This window comes from Schistocerca nitens, chromosome 5 (genome assembly GCF_023898315.1).
Source record: "Schistocerca nitens isolate TAMUIC-IGC-003100 chromosome 5, iqSchNite1.1, whole genome shotgun sequence".
NCBI lineage: Eukaryota > Metazoa > Arthropoda > Insecta > Orthoptera > Acrididae > Schistocerca > Schistocerca nitens.
The window spans coordinates 487,890,539-487,907,530 of NC_064618.1; the positions used below are offsets into that span (position 1 = coordinate 487,890,539).

Here is a 16,992-nt window from a genome sequence, read left to right on the forward strand (position 1 = left end):
TCGCTGCTCTTCGCCTCGGCGACACTACGGACAGCAACACGACCCAAGTCACAGGAAAATCGCGAGACATCACAATGGTGGGGGTTTCTCGACTTGAATTCTAGTGTACTCATCTTAAAGCTTGCAGGATCCGGTTTACAACAGGGTCGTGCACCCTCGTGACAACAACCCTTAGGTCCGGCAGTCCATGCGCGCCGCCAGCGGTCCTGGCGTGTTGACGCACTGTGCGGACCTGGCTCCCCCTCAGTCCCCAACTGACTCCACACTCAGACGACCCGGAAAAACAACGACGTCGCCCCAAAGACAGGGCAACCGTAACTACATATCGATAACCGCCGCTGGTGCCATTAGCTGACAGGCAATGCTTGCGAAACGTAGTGGCGCCAGTCAACACGAGAAGAAGACAAACAATCGCAACCATGCCAACTAAACGATACGGTCTGGCCTCCAACAGAGGGTGGAAAACTACAAAGCACCAACGCGAGCCGCAGCACGGCTCAAGCAAACTTGCAACTTCTTCATGAAATTAATTACTAGTTCTTTGCACTACCAATTGCGTAACAGCTGAACTGCATTTCTCACTGTAATGTTAATTGCTTTCGAACTGTCTTGCAAAAGGTAAACATTTTGAAAAGAATAATTTTACTGTTTAAGTTGACTGTTCTACAATAACAACTGGTTTTTAAAATGATTATGAAGTTCACTACTTTGACTTATTGTTACTTAACAATAAAGGATGACAGCCAAAAACAGTTGCAGGATAGAATTTTTTATTAAAATTCTTGACCAAGGTTTCGGTACATATAAATATACCTTCATCAGAAGTAAAAATTTCTAAAATTACATCATGCAATGGAGAATAATAAAACAATTATGCCAAAGGCGTCGTCAGTAATTAAAACATCATTTTAATTTCTGACGACGCCTTTGGCATAATTGTTTTATTATTCTCCATTGCATGATGTAATTTTAGAAATTTTTACTTCTGATGAAGGTATATTTATATGTACCGAAACCTTGGTCAAGAATTTTAATAAAAAATTCTATCCTGCAACTGTTTTTGGCTGTCATCCTTTATTGTGAAGAATTTTGACAGTTGCTGCTGCAGCCATGTTTAAAATCTTGATATTGTTACTTAAATTAATTCTCATACAAAATTGTCTGATCATGAAGTATTGTTAAATATACTGCTTCGTCATATTACTTGTCAATAATCAGCACTGTTAAGCGCAAGTCCAAAAAACTAACTTTTTGTTACATAAATTACTTCTCAAACAAAATTGTCTGAACATGAAATATTGTTAACTACTGTATATTGCTTTCTCAAATTATTTGTCAATAAACAGCACTTAAATAGCAAATAAAAAAACTTACTTTTTTGTTCACTTTCATTTAAACTATTAATCAGTTCGATAAACTTCACTTTCTTATCATTTACTTTCAGTTCATTAACCATACACTCGGTTAATTATGGATAGGATCCTCAGTTGTTACTGAGGATTACACACCTCAACACACAAAAGTTACTAAAGTACGAGGCGTGTTTTTTAAGTAAGTACCGTTTTGAAATTTAAAAAATACGTTCTAAGATATCTCAATAATTTTATTTTTACATGAAAGCCTGTACCTTAATCTATGCACTGACGCCATTACAGTCTGATTTTTCCTTGTTTACGTTGTGTACTGAGTGTTTAAGATGCCTCCGATAATCGTGAGTCCCGCCGACTGTGAAGTACGGGCTGTTATAAGATTTCTTAGTGCTAAAGGCCTAAAAGCAATCGATATTCATCGTGAGATCTGTGCAGTTTACGGAGAAAACATTATGAGTGATGGAATGGTAAGAAAGTGGGTGAAAGCATTTAAAGATGGCCGCATAAATGTGCATGATGAGTAACGCAGTGGGCGTCCTTCGGTCGTTAATGAAAGTTTGGTGCAGGAAGTGGACAAAAAGGTGAGAGAAAACAGACGCTTTACGATTTCCTCCTTGCGGGATGACTTTCCTAATGTTTCTCGTAGTGTTTTGTATGGCATTGTGACTGAGCACTTGAATTACCGAAAATGGTGCGCACGTTGGGCACCGAAAATGTTGACGGATGTGCACAAAACAAAACGTTTAGACAGGGCATTGACTTTCCTTGAGCGGTACCACAGCGACGGTGATGATTTCTTAGGCCAATTTGTTACGGGCGATGAATCATGGGTGGCCTACGTCACACCAGAATGAAAGTAACAGTCCATGGAAGTTGAGCAAGGGCATCGTTTTGCTGAAAGACAATGCCCGTCCGCATGTGGCGAATCAGGCCAAATATCTCATCACATCTTTTCAATGGGAAACACTAGATCATCCTCCGTACAGTCCCGATCTTGCGCCCAGTGACTGCCATCTGTTCCTGCACTTGAAGAAACACCTGGGCGGTCAGCGTCTTCAAGACGATGACGAAGTCAAAACAGTGGTAGCAAGTCAGGCGGCAGACTTCTATGAGGAGGGTATTCAAAAACTGGTACAACGTTATGACAAGTGCCTCAAAATTGACGGAAATTATGAAGAAAAGTAGATTAAGGTACAGGCTTTCATGTAAAAACAAAATTATTGAGATATCGTAGCACGTCTTTTTTAAATTTCAAAACGGTACTTACTTTAAAAAAACACGCCCCTTAATTGTTATTGAACGATTCGCAACTAACACTGGCAAGCCTTTTACAATTCTAAATGATAATCTGTTGGGATCTAACAGCTGTGCGTTCGGCTCGGCGATGTCCATTACACAACGACAATGTACGGACATAGGCTCTTCACCACCACTAGCTTTGGGCCACCAGCGCTTTTCTTAAACACTGCTGATTATCCTCGATGCTTTGCGCTGTGACCAATTACTTCTCCACATTATGCCTGGCCATACTGTACGTGGGATCTTGCAGTGTAACAAGTCTTACGCCCTCTCGCAGCAGAATTCCTCTTTTGCGTCCGACCCGTTCACTCGCTGCTAACCGATTCTCCTTACCAACTGACCGACAATGCCCGACTGCGCCTCGCTCCTGCGCCCAGTGACAGTATGACAGTAACAATAACCTCTTTGGTTTACATTACTATATTTCCTGTCTTGGCTGGTGCGTATTCTACAATTCATTACATTCTCTTTAATTGGTTATTTTTCACGCAGGAAATTATTAAAACGTATATACATCATAATAATATACACAACATATTTATGCACTTCATTTAAATGTACATAGTCGATAAAGCAGGAAAAATTTTTATGTGGGCACTGTGTTGTGTTACAAACTGTGTCTGCAGGAAACCCGGAACATGTACTCTTTCCTAACAATGTGCCATCGTTGCTGTACAATGGTCTTCGCATGGGACGAAGTGTGTAACTTATTTTTTTAGTCTCTACGTAGGAGCTTCATAGAGAAAATTAGTAGTTCCATAGTAGCCAGAGTTATTTTTATGTGAGTTCTTATTGCACATTTTTGTATGTTCCAGGTTAAAGAAAAAGAAGGGTTCGTTCTTCCAGTCAATTACATCACTTCAGAAGAACAGTGCAAAGGTAAGTGATGCTTCCCTCAGAAAAATTCGTATTTGAGGGGTTTCATATCATTCACATAATGACTAAAAATATAGAGTGTCCCAGGAGAACAATACTCAATGATTATTCGAATAAAATAGGGGTAGTAAGCATGGGCTCTAAAATGCATACGTTAAGAGCAATTAGCCTTCTTCATCTTCGGTACTATAACACCAGACTCTACTGCTGGAAACTCTTTGTTTTACATATTTTGGTAGGATGTAGAACGGGCCAAAACAAGAACAAGATGTTTAGTAAACATTGCCTCTAAAATGCATACCTTAAGAGCTATGAGTATTTGGTCATTAGAAGAGCGGAGGAAGTGGCAACAAAAGACTGTTCACACTGGTGTGCAGAATGTATGAGTCCGACGACATACCATCTGACTTTCGGAAAAATATCATCCACACAATTCCGAAGACGGCAAGAGTTGACAAGTGCGAGAATTATCGCACAATCAGCTTAACAGCTCATGCATCCAAGTTACTGACAGGATTAATATACAACAAAATGCAAAAGAAAATTGAGGATGTGCTAGATGACGATCAGTCTGACTTTAGAAAAGGTAAAGGCACGCGAGAGGCAATTCTGACATTGCGGTTGATAACGGAAGCAAGGCTAAAGAAAAATCAAGACACGTTCATAGGATTTGTCGATCTGGAAAAAGCCTTTGACAATGTAAAATGGTGCAAGATGTTCGAAATTCTGAGAAAAACGGGGGTAAGTTATAGGTACAGACGGGTAATATGGAATACGTACAAGAGCCAAGAGAGAATAATAAGAGTAGACGACCAAGAACGAATTGCTCGGATTAAAAAGGGTGTAAGACAGGGAAGTCGTCTTTCGCCCCTGCTGTTCAATCTGTACATCGAAGAAGCAGCAATGGGAATAAAAGAAACGTTCCGGAGTGGAATTAAAATTCAATATCAATGATACGATTCGCTGATGACATTGCTAACCTGAGTGAAAATGAAGAAGTATTACATGATCTGCTGAATGGAATGAATGATGTAATCAGCACAATATGAACTGAGAGTAAATCGAAGAAAGACGAAAGTAATGACATGTAGCAGAAATGAGAACAGCGAGAAACTTAACATCAGGATTTATGGTCACGAAATTGATGACGTTAAGGAATTCTGCTGCCTACGCAGTACAATAACCAAGGAGGCCACCAAAAGCAGACTAGCAATAGCAAAAAGGGCATTCCTGGTCAAAAGAAGTCTATTAGTAACAAATATAGGCCTTAATTTGAGGAAGAAATATCTGAGAATGTACGTCTGGAGTACAGCGTTGTATGGTAGTGAAACATGGACTGTGGAAAAACCGGAACTGAAGAGGATCGAAGCAGTAAAGACGAATGTTGAAAATGAAGTGGACTGATAAGGTAAGGAATGAGGAGGTTCTGAGCAGAATCGGAGAGGAAAGGAATATGTGGAAAACACTGATAAGGAGAAATGACAGGATGATAAGACATCTACTATGACATGAGGGAATGACTTCCATGGAACTAGAGGATGCTGTAGAGGACAAAAAACTGTAGGGGAAGACAGAGACTGGAATACATCCGGCAAATAATTGAGGACGTAGGTTGGAAGTGCTACTCTGAAATGAAGAGGTTGTCACAGGAGAGGAATTCGTGACGGGCCTCATCAAACCCATCAGAAGACTGATGACCCAAAGGAAGAGCTATGTTTCACAGCAGCGAAGATGAAGAATTGCTCATAAATCTTAAGGTATCAATTTTAGAGCAGTTGTTTACTATAATTTTTCTCTGCGAATGATAGATCCTGTCTTATTTATGAATATTAACCATTCCTCATGGGATACCTTGCGAAACGATCTCCTCTGTGAACATCTCTTCTTCTTGTGCAATCCATTGTTGAACCAAACTTTTTTCGTATTCAGTAACAGATTCATTATTCTTCTCCATTTATGTTGTTGTCAGTACAGTGTTTATTTCAGTACGAAACGAGATCTAAGAAACTTATTTCAATGGAATACTAAACTCCATCTAATGGTGCAAAATACAAGGTCTTCTTTGCATGCTTTGTAATATCTTTCCGTAGGAGGCAAATATCATGAATATAGCGTGTCCCACCTAGCTCTGCCACCTCTTACATTTCCGAAAGCAAACAAAATGTGAAAAATTCAATTGGCCAGGGATGTACCTATGTCAGTAGCTCACACGACGGGCAGCAATGCATGATCTACACAGGTCAACGAACACCACTTTCAACACAAATTTAAGTGTTTCTAAAAGGCAGGCGTATTTTTTCTGTAGAAATGAAAACTAGAGGTACAGTTAGTGATGGCAGACTTGGTTTCACCGTTCTAAACATCGTACATGTTACACTTTAAAGCATGTCAACGTCGCCGCGGTTTCTGCCGTAATGCGCAGGGCAAGGGTTGCCTGCACAGAACTGCAGCTTGATGCAAACTGACCACATGAGTACGCACATTCTACCTACGCTGTTCAGTCTACTAGCGTCTCCTTCTCGGGCCTGCTGTACTGCTGTCGGTGGCAAACAGAAAAATACTCTGTGACGCATTTTACATACGTTTCGGGCAGTGCTTTCCCTGTTTTGGTATGGCTTGTGACGTTTTCGGTCGTCTCGTCGATATGCCGATCTCCAGTAATGAAGAAAAACTACATATGATGTCATTTTACGGCAAATGTCACAGAACTACAACCACAGATATAGCAGTGTACGCTGAACGCTACCAGCCAAACGAAGAAGGGAATAGACAAACGAGGTGTCGGAATGATTAGCGAGTCTAATTTTGTAAAATATATTTAACTGCTTCGGAGTATTCTTCGTAATTAAGAAAAGCGTAACTAACGATTTTGGGGAAAATTACACAATGCATTTTTGTCCGAATTTTCGTAGCCAAACGAACAGTGGTCGAATGAAAAAATGGGGTATCAAATTGACCAGCGTGAGATCTCGATATCGTAAATAAAGATTTAGATGCTTGAAAGTAAACTTGATAATCAAGAAAAACTTAATTGGCGATTTGAGGGAAAGTTTTTGTCTGAATATTCGTAGCCTAACGAGGAGCGGGAAATGAGCATAGGAAAGATATAATTTTTGAAAGAAATCAAAGTAATAAAGAAAAACTTAGTCGCTTCAGGGAAAATTGAAATTCTTCATGAACAGCTGCTGCTGCTAGCTACGTAAGTGAAGTTTCAAAAACTTCATCTCTTCAAGGCCTACTAGCTATTTTAATTACAAAATTATGATTTATAACACTAAAAAATGGTTAAATGTTATGTGAAATGATTTGTCTAAAAGTAAGAAATAAAACGGATTAGACAAACATTCGCCTTTGAATGATACTCGAAATCATAGAAATCATTTATAGAAAATGAGGTGTCGACTGAGAATTTGAAGTTCAATGTTTGACTTAGTACCTTGGAATCTGAAAGAGTACTAGAGGATGTTTGGCTGTGGCTTTTGTAGACAGTGCAGTCTAATTGGCTGTACATTATTTAGAGCATTATTCAGTGTCATGTCAAATGCTTCTCTACTCAGTTTTACTTCTCAGTGTTAGTCAAACCACTTCACAAAATGCTTGACAGCTTCCCTTTTCCGTAAATTCTTTTCGAACAGGTAACCGTCTACGCTTCCTGGAAGTCGCTGCTTTTCTGTTAAGTCTGGGCTGAAGCAGGTTATCTCTTCATATAAACTAGAACGTGACACTAGAACGTGACCAAGACTTCGAATTCTACAGACTAGTAATTGGCTCCTTAAACAGCTCGCTACTTAGAGCAGCGAATTCTTGAAGCGCAGTCAATACACTCTGGCTGTTAGTGCATTAGTATGTGCGTCTGTTCTTTCGACCTGCTGTCGACAATTTGGCAGTTATCGAATCAATTTCCGGGTCTGTTACTTCGACCCGCTGTCGAAGCTGCAAATCTTCTATGCGGTATAACTATCATCCCTCTGTCAGAGCATCCTGGTTGGTAACATTCTTTGTTCCTCTGCAGGTCTCATCGAAACGCGAGCAACTGGAAGAAAAGTCTACGGGGGCGCGTAACGACTACCTGCTGAGCATTGCCGCTGCGAACGCCCACCAGAACCGCTACTTCACCAAGGACCTGCAGAACACCATGGTGGTACGTATATACAGTCCTTTTGGTATTACTCCCCTCTCTTATATACTTGGAGCATTTAAGTTACATATTCATATTCTTCTTTTGACGTTATACACTGACGGGAACTGAAAGTATCATACAACGAACACCTTGACCATACGGTACCAAAATGATTCTCCACTAGTTCCGTCCCTGCGGGACATACTGATCAAAATTTCATCATCAGACGAGCTTATTTTCAGTATTTTCAGCGTATAAAAAAGAATTCCTACCCGTGAAGAACGGTATGACTATATGAACGCTGTCGGGCATGTCTAACTTTACTGGAATTCTTCAGGTGGAACACGCAACGCAGCACACCCTGAGGACGTGCTCGCGAAGCTTGTCACCTTCTTTCGGACTTCGTGAGAGGCTTACTCATCGGCATAGGAACATCGTACTACTGTATAAATCACACAGACAGTTGCCTGTACTACAATGATCGCAGGACAAGAGGTGACGAGATGACTGGGTAACTGTGCCAATGGCGTTGTCTCATTGAATACTCCAGCTCTTGTCAGGTCGCTTAAGTTAAGCAATGCCAGATCTGATCAATGCTTCGATAGGTAATCGCCTGGGTACACCACGTGGTGTTGGCTACTTTTACTCTGCGTTTACGCCAAAAACGGAGGAGGGATGGTGGCGTAAAGATCCTGATCACCAGACTTCGTGCCAATGTCCTGAGATAAATTTCAAACTTCTCCGCAGTAGCTCCTGAAGTGAGAGCGTATGAAGCCACTGATGGCGATCCGTCCGATATACAGGGTAAGTCACCTAACGTTACTGCTGGATATATTTCGTAAACCACATCAAATACTGGCGAACCGATTCCACAGACCGAACGTGAGGAGAGGGGCTAGTGTAATTGTTTAATACAAACCATACAAACATGCACGGAAGTATGTTTTTTAACACAAACCTACGTTTTTTAAATGGAACCACGTTAGTTTTGTTAGCACATCTGAACATATAAACAAATACGTAATCAGTGCCGTTTGTTGCATTGTAAAATGTTAATTACATCCGGAGATATTGTAACCTAAAGTTGACGCTTGAAACCTCCGACGTTCAGTTGCGTGTTGTAACAAACACGGGACACGGTCGGCGAGCAGCATCTGCATGGACATGTTTACGATGACGACCGTGTTTACGAGTGTGGCTGTAGTGCACTGTTGTGGTTTGGTCTAGCTGTCGCAGTGTCCGCATGTAGCGCTTGCTGCTATTGTTATTCTGCATGCGTCTCCGCACGCAGACCAACTGTAGTACATCGGGTTACCAGACGTCTGCGATAGTGTAGTGTTGTAGGAACTGTGACCATGGTGTATTCGAACTCTGAAAAGGCGGAGATGATACTCATCTATGGCGAGTGTCGACGAAATGCAGCTGAAGCCTGCAGGGTGTATGCAGAACGGTACACGGACAGAGAGCATCCAACGTGCCGCACATTGCAAAACATCTACCGCCAACTGTATGCAACAGATATGGTCGTAGCACGCAAACGGGTCCGTAACAGGCCCGTCACAGGAGAAGCGGGTGCAGTTGGTGTGTTAGCTGCTGTTGCCATGAACCCACACATGAGTACATGGGACATTGCGAGAGCCGGTGGACTGAGTCAAAGTAGTGTCATGCGCATACTGCATCGTCACCGCTTTCACCCGTTTCATGTGTCGCTACATCAGCAATTACATGGTGATGACTTTAATCATCGAGTGCAATTCTGTCAATGGGCATTAACAGAGAATGCGTTGCAGTTCTACCTGTTTACCGATATAGTAGGGGTCAGTGAAGTGAAGTGGAAGGAAGACAAGGATTTCTGGTCAGATGAGTATCGGGTAATATCAACAGCAGCAGAAAATGGTACAATAGGTGTAGGATTCGTTATGAATAGGAAGGTAGGTCAGAGGGTGTGTTATTGTGAATAGTTCAGTGACCGGGTTGTTCTAATCAGAATCGACAGCAGACCAACACCGACAACGATAGTTCAGGTATACATGCCGACGTCGCAAGCTGAAGATGAACAGATAGAGAAAGTGTATGAGGATATTGAAAGGGTAATGCAGTATGTAAAGGGAGACGAAAATCTAATAGTCATGGGCGACTGGAATGCAGTTGTAGGGGAAGGAGTAGAAGAAAATGTTACAGGAGAATATGGGCTTGGGACGAGGAATGAAAGAGGAGAAAGACTAATTCAGTTCTGTAACAAGTTTCAGCTAGTAATAGCGAATACCCTGTTCAAGAATCACAAGAGGAGGAGGTATACTTGGAAAAGGTCGGGAGATACGGGAAGATTTCAATTAGATTACATCATGGTCAGACAGAGATTCCAAAGTCAGATACTGGATTGTAAGGCGTACCCAGGAGCAGATATAGACTCAGATCACAATATAGTAGTGATGAAGAGTAGGCTGAAGTTCAAGACATTAGTCAGGAAGAATCAATACGCAAAGAAGTGGGATACGGAAGTACTAAGGAATGACGAGATACGTTTGAAGTTCTCTAACGCTATAGATACAGCAATAAGGAATAGCGCAGTAGGCAGTACAGTTGAAGAGGAATGGACATCTCTAAAAAGGGCCATCACAGAAGTTGGGAAGGAAAACATAGGTACAAAGAAGGTAGCTGCGAAGAAACCATGGGTAACAGAAGAAATACTTCAGTTGATTGATGAAAGGAGGAAGTACAAACATGTTCTGGGAAAATCAGGAATACAGAAATACAAGTCGCTGAGGAATGAAATAAATAGGAAGTGCAGGGAAGCTAAGACGAAATGGCTGCAGGAAAAATGTGAAGACATCGAAAAAGATATGATTGTCGGAAGGACAGACTCAGCATACAGGAAAGTCAAAACAACCTTTGGTGACATTAAAAGCAACGGTGGTAACATTAAGAGTGCAACGGGAATTCCACTGTTAAATGCAGAGGAGAGAGCAGATAGGTGGAAAGAATATATTGAAAGCCTCTATGAGGGTGAAGATTTGTCTGATGTGATAGAAGAAGAAACAGGAGTCGATTTAGAAGAGATAGGGGATCCAGTATTAGAATCGGAATTTAAAAGAGCTTTGGAGGACTTACGGTCAAATAAGGCAGAAGGGATAGATAACATTCCATCAGAATTTCTAAAATCATTGGGGGAAGTGGCAACAAAACGACTATTCACGTTGGTGTGTAGAATATATGAGCCTGGCGACATACCATCTGAGTTTCGGAAAAGCCTCATCCACACAATTCCGAGGACGACAAGAGCTGACAAGTGCGAGAATTATCGCACAATCAGCTTAACAGCTCATGCATCGAAGCTGATTACTCGAATAATATACAGAAGAATGGAAAAGAAAATTGAGAATGCGCTAGGTGACGATCAGTTTGGGTTTAGGAAAAGTAAAGGGACGAGAGAGGCAATTCTGACGTTACGGCTAATAATGGAAGCAAGGCTAAAGAAAAATCAGGACACTTTCATAGGATTTGTCGACCTGGAAAAAGCGTTCGACAATATAAAATGGTGCAAGCTGTTCGAGATTCTGAAAAAAGTAGGGGTAAGCTATAGGGAGAGACGGGTCATATACAATATGTACAACAACCAAGAGGGAATAATAAGAGTGGACGATGAAGAACGAAGTGCTCGTATTAAGAAGGGTGTAAGACAAGGCTGTAGCCTTTCGCCCCTACTCTTCAATCTGTACATCGAGGAAGCAATGATGGAAATAGAAGAAAGGTTCAGGAGTGGAATAAAAATACAAGGTGAAAGGATATCAATGATATGATTCGCTGATGACATTGCTATCCTGAGTAAAAGTGAAGAAGAATTAAATGATCTGCTGAACGGAATGAACAGTCTAATGAGTACACAGTATGGTTTCAGAGTAAATCGGAGAAAGACGAAGGTAATGAGAAGTAGTAGAAATGAGAACAGCGAGAAACTTAACATCAGGATTGATGGTCACGAAGTCAATGAAGTTAAGGAATTCTGCTACCTAGGCAGTAAAATAACCAATGACGGACGGAGCAAGGAGGACATCAAAAGCAGACTCGCTATGGCAAAAAAGGCATTTCTGGCCAAGAGAAGTCTACTAATATCAAATACCGGCCTTAATTTGAGGAAGAAATTTCTGAGGATGTACGTCTGGAGTATAGCATTGTATGGTAGTGAAACATGGACTGTGGGAAAACTGGAACAGAAGAGAATCGAAGCATTTGAGATGTGGTGCTATAGACGAATGTTGAAAATTAGGTGGACTGATAAGGTAAGGAATGAGGAGGTTCTACGCAGAACCGGAGAGGAAAGGAATATGTGGAAAACACTGATAAATAGAAGGGACAGGATGATAGGACATCTGCTAAGACATGAGGGAATGACTTCCATGGTACTAGAGGGAGCTGTAGGGGGCAAAAACTGTAGAGGAAGACAGAGATTGGAATACGTCAAGCAAATAATTGAGGACATAGGTTGCAAGTACTACTCTGAAATGAAGAGATTTGCACAGGAAAGGAATTCGTGGCGGGCCGCATCAAACCAGTCAGTAGACTGATGACAAAAAAAACAAAAAAAAAACGATGAAGCGGGTTTCACAAACCACGGGGCAGTGAATCTACGGAACATGCATTACTGGTACGTGGACAATCCTCGCTGGCTCAGACAGGTAGAGCGACAGCGACCGTGGACTGTAAATGTATGGTGCGGAATCATTGGCGAGCACCTCATTGATCCTCACTTCATTGCAGGGGCCCAAACAGCTGCAACATACATTGCGTTTCTACAGAATGATTTGCCAACGTTGCTCGAAAATGTCCCACTGGAAACGCGTCGACGTATGTGGTATCAGCATGATGGTGCACCTGCACATTCCGCAATTAACACTAGGCTGAGCCTTGACAGGATGTTCGACGGGCGTTTCATAGGACGTGGAGGACGCATAAATTGGCCAGCCCGTTCTCCTGATCTTACACCTCTGGACTTCTTTCTGTGGGTTACGTTAAAGGAGAATGTGTACCGTGATGTGCCTACAACCCCAGAGGATATGAAACAACGTATTGTGGCAGCCTGCGGCGACATTACACCGAATGTACCGCGGCGGACACCCATTACGCCAGAGATTGCAATTGTGTGCAGCAAATGATGGTCACCACATTGAACATGTCGGGACACACTCTATTCCACTCCGTAATTGAAAACGGAAACTACGTGTCTACGTGTACCTCACCCCTGATGGTAATGTACATGTGCGTCAGTGAAAAAGACCAATAAAAAGGTGTTAGCATGTGGACGTAATGTGCTGTTCCAGTCTCTTCTGCACCTAAGGTCCATCACCGTTCCCTTTGGATCCCTACGTAATTCGGTGCTCCCCGATACACACGATCGAACAGCGGAGGAATGGTACTCAAGCGTCAACTTTAGGTTACAATATCTCCGGATGTAATTAACATTTTACAATGCAACAAACGGCACTGATTACGTATTTGTTTATATTTTCAGATGTGCTAACAAAACTAACGGGGTTCCATTTTAAAAAACGTAGGTTTGTGTTAAAAAACATACTTCCGTGCATTTTTTCTGGTTTTTATTAACCAATTACACTCCTCACGTTCCCCTCTCCTCACGTTCGGTCTGTGGAATCGATTCGTCAGTATTTGATGTGGTTTACGAAATGTATCCAGCGGTAATGTTAGGTGACCCACCCTGTATAGGCCCGTTTGTGCTGTTAGAAAGGAGTGCCATATTCCGACACCAGGTTCCACCCTCTCACTTTTCTTATCATCACCCAATACACATGACACGGCACTGCGCACACTCACTGCAGTCAGCTGCAGTCATCAGATCACTAATAAAAAAAAACTCACATTTCGCGAAGGAAAGGTGCCATTGAGCGGAAAGGACATAAAAACCTTTGCAATTAGACAGCTGAAACTGCCCTAAGAGATCTGCTAGCCAAAAATGCCATACGACTTTACTAGTGCAACTCTATGGCAACAACAATAGGCACGGGTCTCTCCAGAAAGAGTACGCCAAGAGAAAAGCGTAGGATTTTTCGAATAGCTATATTGAATAGTTGGATATGCAATCAGGGCAGAAATTACAGGCAGTATGCGGCCAAGGAGCGTCAAGAACAGATTACTGGAAGCTGGGTTGAGATCTCGAATTGCCGTGTGTCGTTTACAGATGACATCAAAAAATAGACAATAGAACCACGCATGATCTAGGGCCAACATCAACCGGGACACTGAGTGGTTTCTGCGCTGTTCAGCGATGAATCTCGCTTCTTTGGAGATCAGATTGAAGCCAGTATGTCCGTAGACGATATGGTGAGACGTCACAGAAAGAAGATATTCTCGAGAGCCATACGTCTCCAATTCGTACGATTGTGTCTTGGAGAGCTATTAGACCGCACAGAATCCACTCATTGTCCCCGGTTGACGCTGGCTATAGATCATGCATGTCCCTGTTGTCTGTGTTTCGCTGACAGTTGTAAACGACGCATGGCAACTCGGGATTTTATTTATTTATTTAATCGTCAAGTTCCGTAGGACCAAATTGAGGAGCAAATCTCCAAGGTCATATAACGTGTCAGTACATACAATACAACAGCACGTAATAACAGATAAAAATAAATGTTCATGAACCTTAAACAAGTCAGTCCATAAGTTCAAGTAAACGCTATCAGCAATACAATAAAAATCAGCTTCATTTTTCAAGGAACTCCTCGACAGAATAGAAGGAGTGACCCATGAGGAAACTCTTCAGTTTCGATTTGAAAGCGCGTGGATTACTGCTAAGATTTTTGAATTCGAGTGGCAGCTTATTGAAAATGGATGCAGCAGTATACTGCACAACTTCTTGCATAAGAGTTAAGGAAGTCCGATCCAAATGCAGGTTTGATTTCTGCCGAGTATTAACCGAGTGAAAGTTGCTTATTATTGGGAATAAACTAATATTGGTAACAAGAAACGATAATAATGAATATACGTATTGGGAGGTCAATGTCACCCAGACTCGTGAACAGAGGTCGACAAGAGGTTCGTAAACTAACACCACTTATTGCCCGAACTGCCCGTTGCTGAGCCAAAAATATCCTTTTAGAATGGGAAGAGTTACCCCAAAATATAATACCATACGACAATAGCGAACGAAAATAAGCAAAGTAGAGTAATTTTCGTGTCGAACGATCATGCACTTCTGATACCGTTCGAATAGCAAAAATGGCAGTATTAAGTTTCTGAACAAGATCCTGAACGTGGGCTTTCCACGAAAGCTCACTATCTAACTGAACACCTAGAAATTTGAACTGTTCAGTTTCACTAATCATATGCCCGTTCTGTGAAATTAAGATGTCAGGTTTGTTGAATTGTGTGTTAGAAACTGTAAAAACTGAGTCCTACTGTGATTTAGAGTTAGTTTATTTTCTACAAGCCATGAACCGAGGTCATGTACTGCACTATTTGAAACCGAGCCAATGTTGCACACGACATCCCTTACTACAAGCTAGTGCCATCAGCAAGCAGAAATAATTTAGAGTTACCCTTACATACATAGCCTTTTCAATAACTTTAGCAAACACTGATGGCATAGAAATAGGTATAAAAGCGGCTTTGCTACTGAATACTTTAATCGTTCAGGAAACTGATCATTCCTAAAGGAAAAATTACAAATATCGCTAAATAAAGGGTTAACATGTGCAGCACAGTACTTTAATATTCTGCTAGACACTCCATCATAACCATGAGGGTCCTTAGTATTCAGTAATTTAATTATTGACTCAATCTCCCTCTTGTCTGTATCACAGAGGAGTATTTCAGACATCAATCTCGGAAAGGCATTTGCCAAGAAAGTTATATGATCTCCCGTAGAAACTAAATTTTTATTTAATTCACCAGAAATTCTCAGAAAATGATTGTTAAATACTGTACATATATCTGATTTATCAGTAACAGATATATTTTTACTGCGAACTGACTTTACATCGTCGACCTTGTGCTGCTGACCAGACGCTTCCTTCAGAACAGACCATATGCTTTTAATTTTATCCTGTGAATTAGCTACTCTATTTGCATACCACTACTCTTTGCCTTCCTGATAACATTTTTAAGCACCTTACAATACTGTTTGTAATGGGCTACTGTAGCTTGATTGTGACTACTTCTAACATTTTGATATAAATCCCGCTTTGTTCTACATGATATCCTTATCCCACAAGTCAGCCACCTGGGTTGCCCATTACCGCTAGTATCCCGTTTAGAATGTTCTAATGGAAAGCAACTCTCAAAGAGCATGATAAATATGTTAAGGAAAGTATTGTATTTATCATCGATGTTATCGGCACTGTAAACATCCTGCCACTCTTGTTCCTTGACCTTACAGTAATCTGTCCCTGATGGTTTGTGGTGACACTCTACCTTTAACCTGTGACCAGCTGTTGTAATCCGCCTCTTCATCAGAGCCAGTCGAATAACCCTACGCTCTTCTCTTGGTGTTACCATTTTGGATGGACATGTGCCTACTTTTCTTGCTATACTGTTGTCCCAGTAAAGTAAATTCGTATGGCATTGCTGGCTAGAAGACCCCCGAAGAGCAGGTTCAGCCACCTAATTGGAGAACAACGCTGATTTAATATCTGTTGAAGTGGTCGACAGTTCATGGCAAGACTGGTATACCCTGTTGCCTTACGTCTGTGAACACGTTACCAAATGGAAAATTCCAGCGCGATAATTCAAGACCTCACACTGCAGGCCATGCCACCAACACGTTGAGGTATGTACAGGTCCTTGACTCGTTAGCTCTGTCCCCTGACATGTGTGGTGTGCGATGGAAATATGCATAGTTTAATACCTGCTTCCAGTCAGCACTCTTCATAAACTTCATCTGTCTTAGAAAGCTAGTTAATTTGAAATAAAAATTTTATGTTTTTAATTGTCTTTGAACTTTTGGATTGAAATTAGTCCTGAAACGATTCAGAAGTTCTTGTAAAGCCTAAGCAGTGAAAATTCTAATTACTGTAAAGAAAGTAGTGGCCGGAATACAGCTACCTCAGTACAGTGGACGCAGGATTGTAGAGCTATACGATTTTTTGCGGGGTTTGTGAATAATTAATGACCGTCTGCCGGTTCGCTCGCAGATTTATCAAACTCCCAATTTCTCCATACCAAAATAAATTCCTGAAATCTTAAACAAAGAGATTAGTAATAAAGACGCGTAAGGAATTTTGTAAAGTCTCATTACCTGTTAGGAGAAACGTTTATTAATCAATCCTCGTTCATGAAGTTCAGTAACTTGTACGATCAGTTATGGCATCGATAACG

At 41.4% G+C, this 16,992-nt stretch overlaps 1 protein-coding gene across 1 annotated transcript in view; it reads left to right on the top strand.

Annotated features, from left to right (window-relative positions):
* Positions 1 to 16,992, top strand: part of LOC126260547 (protein nervous wreck) — a 778,787-nt gene that overhangs the window by 543,980 nt on the left and 217,815 nt on the right. The window contains exons 7-8 of the mRNA XM_049957881.1: positions 3,485 to 3,548; positions 7,558 to 7,686. Of these exons, the coding sequence (XP_049813838.1) occupies positions 3,485 to 3,548; positions 7,558 to 7,686 (193 nt within the window). The remainder of the gene's footprint in view (positions 1 to 3,484; positions 3,549 to 7,557; positions 7,687 to 16,992) is intronic.